The sequence below is a fragment of the Thunnus thynnus genome, chromosome 8 (assembly GCF_963924715.1).
Source record: "Thunnus thynnus chromosome 8, fThuThy2.1, whole genome shotgun sequence".
NCBI classification, from domain to species: Eukaryota; Metazoa; Chordata; class Actinopteri; order Scombriformes; family Scombridae; genus Thunnus; species Thunnus thynnus.
In genome coordinates, this window is record NC_089524.1 from 8746906 (window position 1) to 8763291 (window position 16386).

Sequence of the window (16386 nt, forward strand, 5' to 3'; positions counted from 1 at the left end):
ACCAAATTAAATCCAGTTTTACCAGTTTCACCAAATGAAGTCCACAGGAGGCAGGGAAAAAAAATTTGCTTGAAGTCTGGTCCATTACCGCCTTGATGTTGTATTCCTAAACTTTAACACACACGCTCATGTGCACACGTATACTTTACATGGCCCGTATGCATTAAAACTGCCTTATGGCACTATCAACTGTCGCGAATAGTAAAAATATACAGTACGTTCCTGCATCGCAGCACTGAAGAACAGAATAATGGCAAATATATAGTGAAGTCCACCTATAATACTCCTCAAAATATACATTAACTGTACATAAGATACACACAAACTGCTGCATGAACTTTTCAATATTATTATTATTTTTATTTTTAGTATTTTACATTTATATAAAATATACATACAAAGGGGGAAACAAACAAAAAAAGCTCAGTACAAAGTGGTACACTGATACACCATACAACAACACATAACATTACAGTACAGTGCCACACAGTTAATTATATAGTTCATTATCATAAGGTCTGCTTGACTTGTGCAGGGGAAACAGAGTTTCAAAATAATCTCAAATAAAGCTGCTCACTATTAGTTCCATACTAAGAATATTAAAAAATTCAAGTGACCATGTTTCTATTGAGAAACAATTTGACTTGCGAATCTTCCAATTTAACAAACTCATTCTCTTAGCAGCCAAAAAGACTGGGCCCGCTACTAGGCCTGTCTTTTTTGACCTTAGCTGTGCAGCCCTAGACCTTTACAAGCAAACAACAGGACAAGGAGAGAGATTTATATTCATTATTACTGATATTGAATTAAACACTTCTGTCCACAAGGACGTGACTGCAGGGAAGTGCTTCAGCATATGAATTGAAGTACCCACTTGTCCATAACTGCACCAGGAGAGATCAGAGGAGCTATTTTTCTAAGTCTGGAGGGAGAAGCTCTGTGTATAAGCTCTGTGAAGGATTTTCAATTGTGCAGTATGAACTTAAATAATGTTACAATATATTTAATGTGTGATTACAACATAAACAATTAACCAAATACCAATATGTGTCTCTTACATGTGTGTTTATGTGTTACATGGCATGGAGATTATCTTTTGAATAACTCTGTGTTTGCTATTTGCTGTTAGAAAGAAGCTATATTTAAATCCTGGCTTGCTTTACACACATCGTCACTGTTGTTGGACTGCTCTATGCTGAGTCAGTTATGCAGGAATAGAAAATGTGTTGCGTAGGGAAGTAAAGTATGTCATTTTTGGCACTCCTTGCTGAATAATAACATGCATGCACTGTATACATTTTCAGATGGGTTTTGCTCAAGGGTGCAGCCCACAATGTTCCATATGTTAATATAAGTAGAAGCAGACTTGGTGGTGGTGAACATGGCACAGAAATAGCTCCTCTTCCTTCAATGTTCCATATATTTCTACCTCTTTTTGTTTCCGTTTTTATCTGCCCTCTTTCCCCATTTCCAAAGTAGTACCTGTCATTTCTTATTCTCCCCGGAGAGTCTCATCCATTTTGTATAGGTGAGTGTGTGTGTGTGTGTGTGTGTGTGTGTGTGTGTGTGGGCGTGTGAGCATGTGTGTGTGATGTATGTACATATGGTGCAATGATAAGTGAGGCCGCTTCATCCCATGTTAATTAGTTTAGCGTGTTCCAGCCAGATTAGTCTAGTGCAAATTAGTCCTGAACTGTCAGAGGGTGTCGGAGAGATATAGCGGTATCAGAAAGAAGGATGGAAAGAAAGAAAGAAAGAGAAAAAGAAAGAAGGAAAGAAAGAAAAAGAAATGGAAAGCTCTCTTGAGAGATGGACTGGGAAGAAAGTGAAAAAGAGGACATATCAAGGACAGAAAGGTAAAAAAAACTGTGAGAGCACAAAGGAGACTGATTTTCTATCTGTCTCTGGTGAAATACATTAAATGAACTGACTGAAATGTTATCTTAGTCTTTGGTGTCACTCTCTTTTCTGTTTTTTTTTTTCCTTCATGTAATATTTGAGTCGGCCAAAGGTTAGGAAAACTTGAGTCATGAGAAATAGTGATTAAGTCTGAAAATGTTAATTTTGATCGACGTTTGCAGCAGGAATTAAGGTTGAATTTGAAATGATTAAAAGTCCCTTTGTGTGTCATTGTCGCCCTTGAACAACAAAACCAGAAGGTCTCATTGTATTCACAAAGACCCTCTTTGAACCTCAGCTGTAAGCTTGTAGTAAGCCTCAGTGAAAGACACTGCTCATTGGGATATTCTTGGATAGTATAGTGACAGTTAGAGCAAGCTGATCAAAGTCAGTCTCAGTCGATATGATGTGACAGACTCTGCGATGGCATGTCTACATATACCTGCCTTGTGTGCTTTACTCAAAGCTGATGTGCTTCAACGCTGATTTAAGATGTCGTGGGACAGATCATGTCCAGTCTGTCTCCTCTGAGCTGGCATCTTTTTGGTGTGTGCTCTCCTGCCAATCAGCTGATAACAACTTGGCAGCAGTGGACTCACTATTAGAACAGATGGTTGTCTTTGTGTGTGTGCGTGCGTGTGTGTGTGTGTTTTGTGTCCGGCCACAGAGATGGTGTTTATTTTACACCAAAACCTGTATATTGTGCAAACCATACGGTAAAACTGGCTCAACATCAAAGTACTGTGTGTGTGTGTGTGTGTGTGTGTGTGTGTGTGTAAAATAAACACATATTTAAATAGGCCCTTACTTGATTTGCACCACACTATAAATGTCAGCACTTCCATCAAACACAAACAAACACACAAACTCCCCCTGCTGTGGACTCCAACTATGCTCTAAGTGTTTTTAAAACCTGTGGCCTTTTACCACACACACACACACACACACACACACACACACACACACACACACACACACACACACATACACAGAGAGACACACACTCAAAGTTGTGCAAGTAGTTAATAATTGATCAGTGAGCCTGTATGCCAACTTTACACAATTTTCATCAACATGGTCTCTGCATGACTCCACACAGCTGGCTAAAGGCACTGAGGGAAACAGAAGAATAAATCTTTTTTTTCTCTCTCTCTTTTTGTGTTTTGGCGACTCCTTCTTTTTCTCCCTGTATTCTTTTCTTTGTGCTCGTTTATCTATCTCTCCTGTCTTTTGCATTTTCTTTCTCTTTGTCTCCTCATTCGTTCAGTACATTTGTCGCATTTACATGATGGTTCTTCTGCTGTGTGAGTCGCTTGATTTCTTCTTCAAAGGCATTTTTTTTTTTTTTTTGTCCATCCTATCCACGCCAAATAAGGTACTGATTTAGACGTTAAATACATTTATATGACTAACTGTGAACATTTTGGAGTAGCTGCTTCCATTAACTTCTTAAAATGTGACATTTCAAATACAAAAATCCCCCAAATATTTCCAGAACTCTTAGAAGGCTTGAATTTTTAAGACGACAAAAACTCAGTAAAAAACAATAAAAAAAAATTGTGTTTGATCAGAATGACACATTAGAATAACATTAATGGATTGTTGTGTATCATACTGGAGGCACAACACACTGCTTGGTTAGATTTTTGATGAAAAGCCACTATAACCAAATCAATGTTTCGGTCTTTTCCTCCTATGTTACTGTGTGTGTGCACAAACGTAGACACACACAACATGTGCATGCATATGTAGGGTCAGTAGTTTGAAATCCTCAGACAGCTGGACACAGAAAGACAGACAGAGATAACTGTACAGAGAGGTATCTAGAGATAACTAATGGAGAGAGGGAGCAAGACTTGTTGCCATGGTGACACGCGCCATGTGTATGAGCAAGGTTGTTGAATAAATGACCTTGACAAGCCAGATGTCTATCTGCCTATTCAAGACACACGCACGCACGCGCACACACACACACACGCACACACACATTCACAGAGGCATAAGCCATTGACACTCCTGAAGGGATGACTTCAAAGAAAGGTAGATTTGTGAATATAAAGAAGCTAACTGAGAGGGAGACAGACATAGACAGACAGAAGAGGAGGGAGGCGAATGGAGACGGTGGGAAACATTAGAAAAACTGTAACTAAAGATAATTTGAATATTTGAGAAAGCATGATGGATATTACATTTCAAGTAGTATGACCACTTTGCGACAGGTTTAAAGGGTTTAAAGAGTCTAATGCTGGCAACTACCACAGCTTGAGGCTGAAGCTAATGTGGAAGTACCTTAAGATGTATGTCAATGCCACTGAATGCCGCTAAACGCTGACTCCAAAAACTCTCTGGTTTCAACCGACTCCCATTTAAAAAGTGTCAACTTCTCTCTAGAAATACTAATTCTATCGTTTTTTTCAATGAGTCGGTATTGTGTTAATCGCTACATTCGGGTGCTCAAATAAGTTTTCTGTCGGTCATTTTGGAAATTATTACTCTGTTAATACAATTTGAAGACTTATATTAGGTTTTGATATCTACCATGTGGGCATTGATTGACAGTTGGCTTACTTGCTTCTTTTCCACAGCTCCATGACTTGCACTGAGTCAGACTATTGTCGCAAGTAAGTTCAATGTTACTTAATTACGGTGGTAGCTAATGTAAGCTCAAGTGTGCACTGCTCAGTGTTCCCAGTAAGCTAGCGTTAGCTTTGGTCTGAGGTAGCGGGGAGTGTTTCCAGAGTGTGAAAGGCAATACTCCACATTTCTTATTTGGAAGATTCTAGCTCCCAATGAAAACGATTGCGCCGACCGTAAACAGCAACTGTAGGCTTCAAATTGGCTCCGATGTAAACCAATGGGTGATGTCACACCTCGCTACATCCATCTTCATATACAGTCTATGATGCCGATTGCTTTCTTGGTTGGTCACTCTGTTTAAACCACTGTGGTCCAAGTTAATGTTAAGACCTACCAGCCTCCAACCCCTGATGTCCGCTGGAGGGGAAACCATAACATTCCTTCCACCTGTTTTCTCTGGAGGAGAGGTGACATAAACAAGAAAAAATATTTTTGCTCTATGTACATAAAGAAAAAGTAAAAAGTAACATGAATTGTCTCATTCTATATTCAGTTCATGTCGATTTCCACCAGAAATAGGCATTTATATACATTCGCAAATTAATTTCACACTTCAGAGATACAAGCTGCTTCAGCAAATAGTGTGTAAAGATAGTGGAGTGGAGCCATGAGTGAGACACGTTCTGTGGCCTGGCTAGAATGGCAGCAAAATGTCTGGCAGTCGCAACAGAGCTGTAACAAGAAGCAGCAGCTCCAGTGGTAACACTCTCCTGCAGCCTTTCACAGCTTTTTATTCTAAGGATGTGTTTCACCAGCCCCTACAGTTCAGATGGTAGCGAACTACTTGTGGACTCAGCGAATTTTCGATGGCGTATCAGTGCCAAAATGATTCTAGCTCAGAATGTACTGCAAAAAAGAGTGAAGCACCATCAGGACCCGGATTAGTTCATTTTATGACTATCAGTTGTTATTAATTAACATATGATTTTGCACACATTTGCTATATCATGACATATACAGTGTTGTTATTAATGTTGTGATATTGGTCTTAATCATATTGCCCGTCCCTAATTTAAGGGTTTGCATTCTGTTTAAGCCAAGTCAAGTCAAATTTAACCTAAAATCACAAATCATAAATTTGCCTCAAGGGGCTTTACAATCTGTACAGCAATACATCCTCTATCCTTAAACCCTCGATTCAAATGAGGAGAGACTCCCTAAAAAAACCCTTTAACAGGAAAAAAAAAATGGAAGAAACCTCAGTAAGAGCAACAGAGGAGGGATCCCCCTCCCAGGATGGACAGACATGCAATAGATGTGTGTACAGAATCAACCATCGACTTATAATGGATTTATAACATAACATAACATAACATAACATAACATAACATAACATAACATAACATAACATAACATAACATAACATAACATAACACATCATATCACAACACAACACATCACAACACATCACATCACATCACATCACATCACATCTCATCACATAACAACACAACACATTACATCACAACGCAACCCATCGCATCACATCACAGCACATAACAACACAATGCATCACATCACATCACATAACAACACATCACATTACATCACATCACAACACAACACAACCCATCGCATCACAACACAACGCAACGCATTGCAACGCATCACATCACAACACATCACAACACATCACATTATATCACATTGCATCACAACGCAACACAACGTAATGCATTGCAACGCAACTTCACGCATCACAACGCAACGCATCACATCACATCACATCACATTACATCACAAGGCATCACAACGCAAGTGCTTGCCCATTAAAATCAATGACATGTGATTGTTTACTCTTCATGGTATTGTGGTTACCGATTTTCTACATTTTTCTTATTGCCAGCAAATGTTCTGAGATAAACCAACCATGAATTGATCCTACTTACAGATACAGTGTGTGTATCCAAAACCTGATGTATCGTATTCCTCTGCCGTAGACCTCCGTTGTGGTCCATGTGACATGTTCTTTCACCCCCAAAACCATGGTTATAGTAGTTTCTACAGAAGTACCTCCAAAGACTGCAATCATATTTTCACTCTCCAGAGAGTAGTTCCTTGTACGGCAGACACCAGTGCACATGCGCAGGAATGTAGTTGTGTTTAAAGAGCCTCTCGAGCTTATCACAACCTCTTGACTTTGCTTCTCAAAGAACTTCAGTACAAAGTCAAGAGGTTGTGTAAGTAGGCTGACAATAAGAAAAGTATATAAAATCACCAGCCATATCCTTTAAGATTGAAATAAAATTAATTGAGGGCTGAAGGTATTAACTACGCCCTCTGTACAATAAGGACAGGACATTTAAGTCCTATGTGAGTGCAGTTTACTGATGTTACGTAACTTCCAGGTGATAAAACAAGTACCTCTTGCTGGCAACAGACAAACATCATCTCCTGCAATATTATATGTAATATAATATAATATAATATACTATGTGATCATGTACAGTGTAATGTGCAGTAAACATAGGGGCAAATTACAGCGTCTTTCACTGTAAATCGAGTTAGAACAAAAGCATCGGCAAAACCAAGAAATAATATAATATTTTAGGGGCGAGAACACAATCGTACTGGAGAAATACTTTGTTATTGAGAGACGAGAACAAAAACTACAGTTTCTTTGTGTTTCTCTTCCCCTTATTCTCTCCTGTTTCTTTCTCTTTTCTCTTTCTCTCAAGTCTTTATTTGTTTCCTTCTTTGTTAATTTTACCATTTTTGGTCTCTCTTGAACAAAATATGTGTGATCCTTAAACCCTTTAACATTTGACTAAGTGAGTCTGAGGTTCTTAACTTGCTGGCACTTAAATTTACTTCTCTCGCTTAATTCATGTTATTATTTTAGCTCCAGTTTGTATGGACTCTTTAAAAGCCTGCTTATGCAATCCTCTTCTGTCTTCCACCATAAATCTATGTAACATTTGCATTTTGGTCTTACAGCATTTAAAATATCTTGGAGATAAAGTGAACATTCATTACAGCGAAGGGAGGAAAACAAAGTGCTAATGATAAATCAGAACTGTAAAAAAAAGTAACATTAAAAACCTCATTTGGTTTTTTTTTGCAGCCTTTTGGCAGAGCCTGTGGTTCAGTCTTATTTCTCATTTCACACCTTTCTGTGTTCTTGTTCAGCTTTTTTTTGACTTATAGTCATAATTCAGAATGTATTGGCCCTCATCAAAAAGGCACTTATGTAATCCCATGGGTGAATATGAAACAGACCTGCTTTTGGGACACAATGTCCTCTTAACTTCACATGTGATACTGTATGTATAACTTAACAAGTCTGACAGAGTGCAGAGCACACGTCCAAAAAAAAAAAAAAAAGAAAATTGAAGGCGAAGATCTCTGTTAGATAAAACTATTGCTGTGAAATTAAATTTGCTTGCCGCTATCAGTTCAGCGCACAGGTCATTTGTCTGAATGTTGACTTAAAAAGTCTACAAGAAGTCAATTTGTTAAGTGAATGTGAATTTGTTATGTAAATGTGAAACCATCATTTTGTACATTCACTTGTAGTAATTCCTATATTGACTTAAGAAATGAAACAAAGTTTTTTCCCACCATTTGTACTTCACTTGAGCTTCAAACCCCTTCCTTCAGTTTGGCTGTTACATACTCTCAGTACTCGTTGTCAGTCACACACGCAGCCAGTCGTAGTAGTGCCGTAGTGGCAGTGTTTCTGCATAAATTGGAGCTTTGAAGAATTGAACTGCTGCACCAGCTTGGAATCATTTAATGGCTAACCTGAGCTACAATCATAATACCTTGAACAAGGTACTTAACATACAACCGACAAATAATTGAGAAGTAGCCTACACTGTTCTCTGAAACATGAAGAGCATTCTGACAGCTGCTCTGAATATTTTGTCAAGAATGCTACACGGTGCTACGTGTACTGTATTGAAATTTCTATTGTGCTGTGAATTCTGAGCAAATACACAGAGTTAGGCAGGCCTGTCTATGTACAAGCTTAAAATATCTTTGAGGTTAGGTGAGGCAGCTCTGTTTCTAACACACTGCTTATTTTGTTCAAAGAGCCAGTGAAATATTTACTGTTCCAGCAATGATTGTGGTCTATGACATCATGCTCAGGCAAAGGTGTAGCTTTATTGCAATCAAAAGTTATGTCAAAAATTAAAAATGCAGCTTGAAACAAATGCTGGAAAAAGTACAGAGATGTAGAAGAGTGAGAACATTTAATCTTACTTTTTTTTCATGAAATTGCTTGAACTGTGTGCATTCAATGCTTTTCATTTTTCTGATGATTCCCACTGGTTGAACTGCGAATCTGTGCCAAACAAAGAATTCTTAATGACTCTGTGTTTGATGATGAAAGCGCAGAAGTTATTTTGTAACAGATGCGTATTAAATGCATATTATATTATGGGTGATGAGTGAAGATAACTTCAAAGGCTCAGGCGTGTGGTATTACTTTCACCGTGGGTCAAATTTGAGGCTACAGAGGGACACCTGTCCTGCCACCTTCAGGTGGCTCTTGGCATTCAATCATCTGCGGGGAAAAGCTTTCATATATCCTAAAAACTGTAGATGACAGATACACACAAATTTGAATTCACTATAGAAGCTTCTGTAGCTTCTGTAAGCGTCTGATCCACACTGACTCAGACCTCCATTACAAAGCTAGTCTTGTCCACTTGTCCAGGTGGACTGCAGTTCAAATAATGAAACTGCATGTCTGCAAACTGAATAACGAGAATTTACTGTATCCTCAGCATGAGCCATCCCTGAATGAATAAAAGTTGGGAAAAGTAGGACATCATCTTTAAGAATTCACATATGTGATTCATGCCATGAATTATAATACGGTTGATATTTATGGGCAGAAAGAACTCTGACCCAGATAAGAGAACCAGAGATATGAAACCATCATCTGACACTGATTTTGTTGGCCGACACAAAATGATTTTGTGTCTTGTCTGAACAAGATAATATGGTGCTATCCTCAGAAATCCGCCTCTGTGCTTTGTCAACCTTATAATAACCCTACTGGTTCAGCGTCTTTCTAAAACAAAGTTTACCAGATGTCTTTCAATCAAGACAAACAAAAGGCTTAGAAGCATTACACAACTAAGAAAAGACTCAACAAAACATGTTGACTTCTATTCATGTTCAGGAGAAAGAGTTGTGTATTGTGTTTTTCTTACGTGTTTTTTCCCATCTCTCTCGTTCTTTACAGCTTGTCCTCAAGGCACCTTTAAATCCTCCCAGGGGGCAGGATTATGTCAGCAATGTCCACTCAACAGCCGATCCACCATCGAGGCCGCCACCCTCTGTGGTTGTCGGAACGGCTATTACCGCGGTGACATGGACAAACCAGAGGACGTGTGCACCAGTGAGTCAGTCTCCGTCAAACAAACACATACACAAACAAAAATAAACCTTCCGGTAGCTTATGCTTATATGATTATGCCTCAGTGTGACCAATACAGGTTTGTGAAGTCTGATGCAGTATTTTTGGACTGAAGTCATGTTTGACACTGAGAGTCACATATCTCATCATTAAATTAAAGGCCAACATCTGCTTTGATTTATCATTCCAGCTCTAATTTTATGCACCTCATTCGACGACGAGTGTGTGCCGCAATGTTCCCGTCTTTGGGGAGCAGTAAGTAATAACGCTGCCACATTCCTCAGGCTTTTCATTGAAGTGACTCTGTGTTTAGTGTGTTGAAGAGGCTATATTGCTATGCAAGATGAGGCGTTCCCACTTAGTTCCACAGAGAGATGGTGTAAGTAGGTTGAGACATGAATCATTCTGGACTGTCTCTGTAGCTAGTCTCACAGTCTGAAGCTGTGTGTATTAGCGTGCATGTGTGTGTACTGGGTGTAGGCATGTGTTATTCACACCGTCCTCCTGACCTGGATACAACAGCATGTTTTTTGGGGGGCTAAAAAAGCTCCAGTTCATTCATAGGCAGCTCTTTATTTAATTGTTTACATTCAGAGATGAATTTGCAACATTCTGACAGAGAAATATATAAAATATATCTGATATTTTCTCTCAGCTGGGTTGGATGACTCATTGCAGTGACTATTGGTGACCAATTTATGAGCCCTACTTTACATGTCCTTCAGCATGCTGGTTTTGACCTCTGTCTACCAGCTTTGGACTCTTAAATCAGACTCTGGTTAGTTTTCCCCCTTGGTTTGATTTGTTTGGGCAGATCTGAAAACAGCAATTATACAAGTGCAGACTCAAACAACTGAACTGAGAGAAATGGTCTTGGTCCGTTCCCAAACAAATTGTTTGTTTTTTTTCAAGCAGTTCATTTGTGTGGAACATGATCCAACCTCAGTCCGACCCAACTACAAGGCGAATTCTACGAGTTTGAGCTAAACAGATCCTGTAAACAGAGAACGGTAGCTAGCAGCCAGATGGAGGATGAATCAAGGTCCCGTCCCAGACACATCTAACCAACGTGTGTAGTGAATGATCTCGTGGCTTTTAGTTCAATTGAATTTTTGTGGAGAAAAAAAAACAGCAAACGAGGATAAAAATGTAACAAGAACAAACAAACTGCTGGTTTAAAAACACACTAAATGATACTATGTTACTGTAGTTTGTCCAGTAACACACATGTAGGTTTATTTCTCACCTGTAATTCAGTTCAGTTGGTCTGGACTGAAGAAGAAAATAATACATTGTTGCCTTTTAGTTTGTTTTAGTCTGTTTCCAAGCACCCCAGGAACACCACCAGGCTTTGAAGACAATTTGACATAGTAGCCAAACTGTGTAATTACAACTTCTGGGTCCATTGTGATGCTATTGGGCCCAAACAGACTTTTTCCCATAGAATTACATTGTGAAAGAGACATTTGTAAATCAGCATTTTTTTTTTTTTTTTTTTGCGCGAACCCCTGTAACGTTTCACTATTTGATCCATTTGGTCTGATCACATTTTATCCCCAATCAAGTTAGCTGGAGGGCTAAACCAGAAGTTAGCTGTCTTGGTTGGTGGAAGTCTCTAGTGAGCATGCTGTGCATTGAGCCCATAGAGAATCAGGGTAATTTCTTTACCATCGTAAGTGACTTTTTTTTACAAACAACCTAAGAGCTGCTATAAGCAGTAAGTCACACAGACATGACAAGCAACTAATCTATTGAACACTTTTGGCCACTTTCAGCGCTACATGAACCCACAGAGCAAAATCTAGTTAAATTGGGGTTTACTGAGCCTTATGTGGTTACTTATCTTCTCTGACATCACAAAGAACTCATGAAGTAATAATTAAATCTAAATGTTAATAGCTGAGACTGCTGCTGGACCTGATACTGTATGTCTGTATGTAAGTTACTGTGTGCTTGTTAGGTTTCATTCACTTTTTAATGAGGAACTTACAAATTACACAGGGTAGGACACAAACACTACATATCTTTTTGAGTTTTCACTTTCTGCTATATTGGGGTAAATCCCTGCGCTCACCTAATGACACAAATATGTGTTACCATGTGTTACCCAATGAGCTTATGTAAATATAGCCCAAACATAGTTTACACAGATTACATTTTTGAGTGTTCACGATCAGCAGATGGACTTGGTCCACTTTGAAGCAGACTGTGACCCTATTTTCAGGCAGTCTTGACCCACTTGTTCGTCTGTACCAGTTTGTTTGACAACTTCCACACCAGCCTAAAAGCAAACACACCAGAGTTCATCTGAATCGCACCAAACAGGTTAGGTATGAAAGGTATCAATTAAAACATCCATAGAGGCAAAAAATATAGTGATTTGTCACCAAAAGATAGTTCAGGAGGATTAAAACTCATGGATTTCATGTCTTACACTAAAATCTCAAATCACTGAGGCTACGTGCTGCAGTATTTGAGATTGGTTTTATTCTTCTTTTATTCCAGTGTCACCACTCATTATCTACTGCAATATACAATTTTATAGAGGTAATCTCGAAATGAAAGTTAAAAATGATTTTGCGAGAGCGATTATGGAACAATTTATGCAGTTAACCTATTCTGACAACAGTGAAAGCACCTGAAAAGCCTCACCTCAACAATGGCAGCACACTCTCAAATTGATGCTGATAGAAGAAAAATCAACTTTCCCAGTGAAAAAGTGTCAGGTGTCAACCTACTCAGCCTACACAGCTCTATGAATTACCTTGGTGCTTTCAATTCAAGGGCAAAAACAAATTAGCGTTATACTTTTTTTTTTTCCAAGCACAACAGTAATGACGAAGAAGGGGAAAACCCTGAAAACTGAGGGACAGAACTTCAGTATAGGAAGGAGCTTCAGTTTATTTCTATTTTGTATAAACTCAATTAGATATATAATCAGATCAGTGAAATGGAAGAGTGAGCGCACATTATGTGGATAGTAACCTGACAGAAAATCATTCCCACAGTATGCCATGAGCTGCATAGGTATGGAGGAGGTGTGTATGTGTACTGTATGCAACTATGTGGGTTGTTCAGAAGTGTATTTTTGTGTATAGGTCAGATTGATACCGTGAAAGCCACTTACAAAACATTCATCGAAGAACATGATGTTGCTGAAGGTTGCAGTACAGACTGCGTCTCTTTAAAAATAGTGTCTATTGTTATGACAGTAAAAACGGTCAATTTAAAAGACGATTATCAGTTATTTTCTTTCTGTGTTGCGTCTGAATGTGTATTTGCTGTGAGTGTCTGACAATGTAAAAGTAGTTGTGCTATTTAGATAAAAAGTTAAATTGAGTGAATATCTGTATCAACACGCCGCATGTGTCGCTGTGCATATAATTACGAATGCACAGTTTCTGATGGGGCCTCTCTCTCAGAAGGAATGTTTATAAGATGGTGCTACTTAGATTTTCAACCCCCCGCTGATTGCTAACACTTTGATTCTGCAGTGTGGGTGTCTCTGCCTGCCTGTTTGAGAAATACATACACACACACAGATCTTCCACAGGGCTGCCACAGACATTTCTTATGACTCTGTGATTCAACATATGCCAAGGTTGAATATCAAATTCATCTCAACCGCTCTTGTTTCAACATGTCATTTTGTGTGTGTCTGTGTGCGTCGTGATAACTATGACGTGTGTGAATAGGCGAGAAGAAGTGCACCCGCTAGGTTTAACCTTGTGAAAACTCTGGGTGTGCGATTAGGACTCAATTTAACACCCAGAAAACCCAAGTTTCTCTTCAAAGAAAATCAAAGAGATGAGCTGACAGCAAGAGAGAGTCTGACTGACTGACAGACTGTAGAAAGACAGACAAAGTGGGGATGCCACGGTCAAAATATTTCCCCACTGGTTGATAAAGTTGTGACAAAACCGGTATTACTGGTTACACCAGACATTTTACAAGATAAGATGATGCTCAATATCTGTAGAGCGCTTACTTTGATCTTTAACGTTAGAACCAGAACCGGAGCAACCCGCCTGCCATCCGGAGAGAGACACACTGAGAGCAGGTTGAGCAGGCAGAGAGTGGGAGAGTTTCTGCCAAAAACAAGCACGGAGACCCGCAGAGACATGAGAGCAGCTGCTCACTAACAGCTACGTGTGTTTACAGCAGAGAGCAGGAGGGAGGACAGACGTCTCACTCTGAAGGAGTTTTGTATTTCTCTGTAATGTAGCACAGTGTAATTAATAGGCTGTAAGGTTAAATCTAGAGCCTTCTTTTTCTCCTTGCTCTGGTCATGTGGTCAAGTGAAATCTGAATCCACCACACTTTGCCACGACTCTGCTGCACGTGTGGACAGAAGTATTGATAACATGCTTAGTATTTTACAAATTAGAGTGTTTTTTATTTGATGAACGTGGGCGCTGATATGCAAAAATGAACTAAATGGGTTTTATTTCTATATTTAAAAAAAGCAAAATGACGGTGAGGACAGTATAACACCATGTAACAGCGTGTAACACCATGTAACAGCGTGTAACACCGACTACTGCTGCAAGCCTTCGTCTCTGCCTGAAGTTGAGCTGTTAGGTCACCTTCTGACTATTACAGACAGTGTTCATTGGAGCCCAGATTCCTACAGCAGTACCAGTAACACTGGTACTGGAAACTCTGCAACCTCGAAATGACAATTGACTTGATGTCAGTAAGGTTTAAGACCAAATTTCCAAGTTTTTCATGCTAAGATTTGATTCTTCATTTTTTTCTGTGACCAAGAACAGGATGAATTAGTTTCCTCAGACACATGGAAAACAGGGATGAAACTAATGCTGATTATTTCCTCGATTACTCACTATACTATAAAATGCCAGAAAATTATGAAAAATATACATCACAACTTCCTAAAGCCCAAGATGACACATTCAAATGCTTGTTTTTTCCTTTAGTAGCACTGAAGACTACAAAACCAGTTAATATTCACATCTGAGAAGCTAGAACCAGTGAATGTGAGGCTTATACAACAAATACAACAAACGATTAATCACTTATCAAACCCATTAATTTTCTGTTAACCAACATGATGATATATTGACTAGTTGTTTTATCTATAATGTAAAATCTGATTCTAAAAAGTAACTAGTAACTACTGCCATTAGGTAAGTGTGACTTAAGTGCAGTTAAATGTTCAGTATTTCCTGTCTGATGTAGTGAAGTAGAATTACAAATTAGTACCAAACTGAAATACTCAAGTATAAATATCTCAAATGTTTTTTTTAAATTAGTACTTAATGCTAATGTTAATTTCCACCTGTGGTGTCACCCGATTTATAGGTGTGTTTGTACACATAATCTTACATCGTGGGACACAAGCTGGATTACTGTTGGATGTGCTGAATTTTTTATCTGTGTAACAGGTCAAATTTGTGAAAAGATTGTGTGTTACAGGGCGGTAATACTCCAGCTTCTGTAAAAGACACACAAATAAATAAATAAATGTAATACGGTTCACTCCCATTACAAATTGAAATGAATGAAAACTGTTTCCACACATAGCTTATTGCATAGACACAGTGAAGCTCTTCTTATACAACCACTTGGTTTGTGTTAAAAGCTAGACTTCTTGTGATAATAAAAATATTCATATGTAAGCCATTAGTCTGCACCGCTTATTACAAACATAAATTATGTTCTCACCACCACCAGTGCTCCACATAATGAAGTTTGATTGCATCCAGGTGTGAAGCAGTAATTTGCTTTTAATTGACAGACTAATCTGTATCTGGTTGATACTGTATTCCCAGTACTTTGGTTTGGCCAGTTACAAGATTAATAAAAGGCAGACTGAAGCACGCATTTTCAGTTTCTTACCCTCGTATCATTTCTCTCTCTAGGTGTCCCTTCAGCTCCTCGCAACGTGGTCTCACTCGTCAACCAGACATCATTGCTGCTGGAGTGGCACTCGCCACGCGACACTGGGCACCGTGATGACCTCTCTTATAACGTCTTATGTCATCGGTGCCACAGCAGTGAGCGACGAGCATGTCAGCCGTGTGATGACAGTGTGGTGTATGTTCCGGGCAAGCGGGCGTTAAAGGAAACAAGGGTGGAGATCAGCAAGCTGCGGGCCCACACGTCGTACACATTTGACATACAGGTTTGTACCTTGAGAGAGGGATGACCTATAAGCCTTTATTTAGTTTAGTATGCATGCTGCTCAGTGTAAGTGAAAATGTATCTTTTAGTTTTAAACACTGACTGTCTCTAGGCCTGAAAGGTGGCTTTGATAAGTTTGTAACAACCCAGAAACAGAAAAATGATGTAAAAAAAAGTATCAAAAAACTTTAGCTTTTCTAATGCCTCTTGCAGCATAATCCACCTCTTTGCTGTTGGTCTGTATGTTTATAGCTTCTTGAAAACATAGCCAGCTACATTCATGATTTAGGGTATCGGCTCTTTATAGCTTTAAAGCTCTTCCCTGAGTGCAGTAT

At 38.9% G+C, this 16386-nt stretch overlaps 1 protein-coding gene across 2 annotated transcripts in view; it reads left to right on the plus strand.

The window, feature by feature from the left end:
• Positions 1-16386, plus strand: part of LOC137187458 (ephrin type-B receptor 1-like) — a 103016-nt gene that overhangs the window by 36049 nt on the left and 50581 nt on the right. For both annotated transcript variants that reach the window (XM_067596349.1, XM_067596348.1), the window contains exons 6-7: positions 9734-9889; positions 15790-16052. In XM_067596349.1, coding sequence (XP_067452450.1) covers positions 9734-9889; positions 15790-16052 — 419 coding nt within the window. The remainder of the gene's footprint in view (positions 1-9733; positions 9890-15789; positions 16053-16386) is intronic.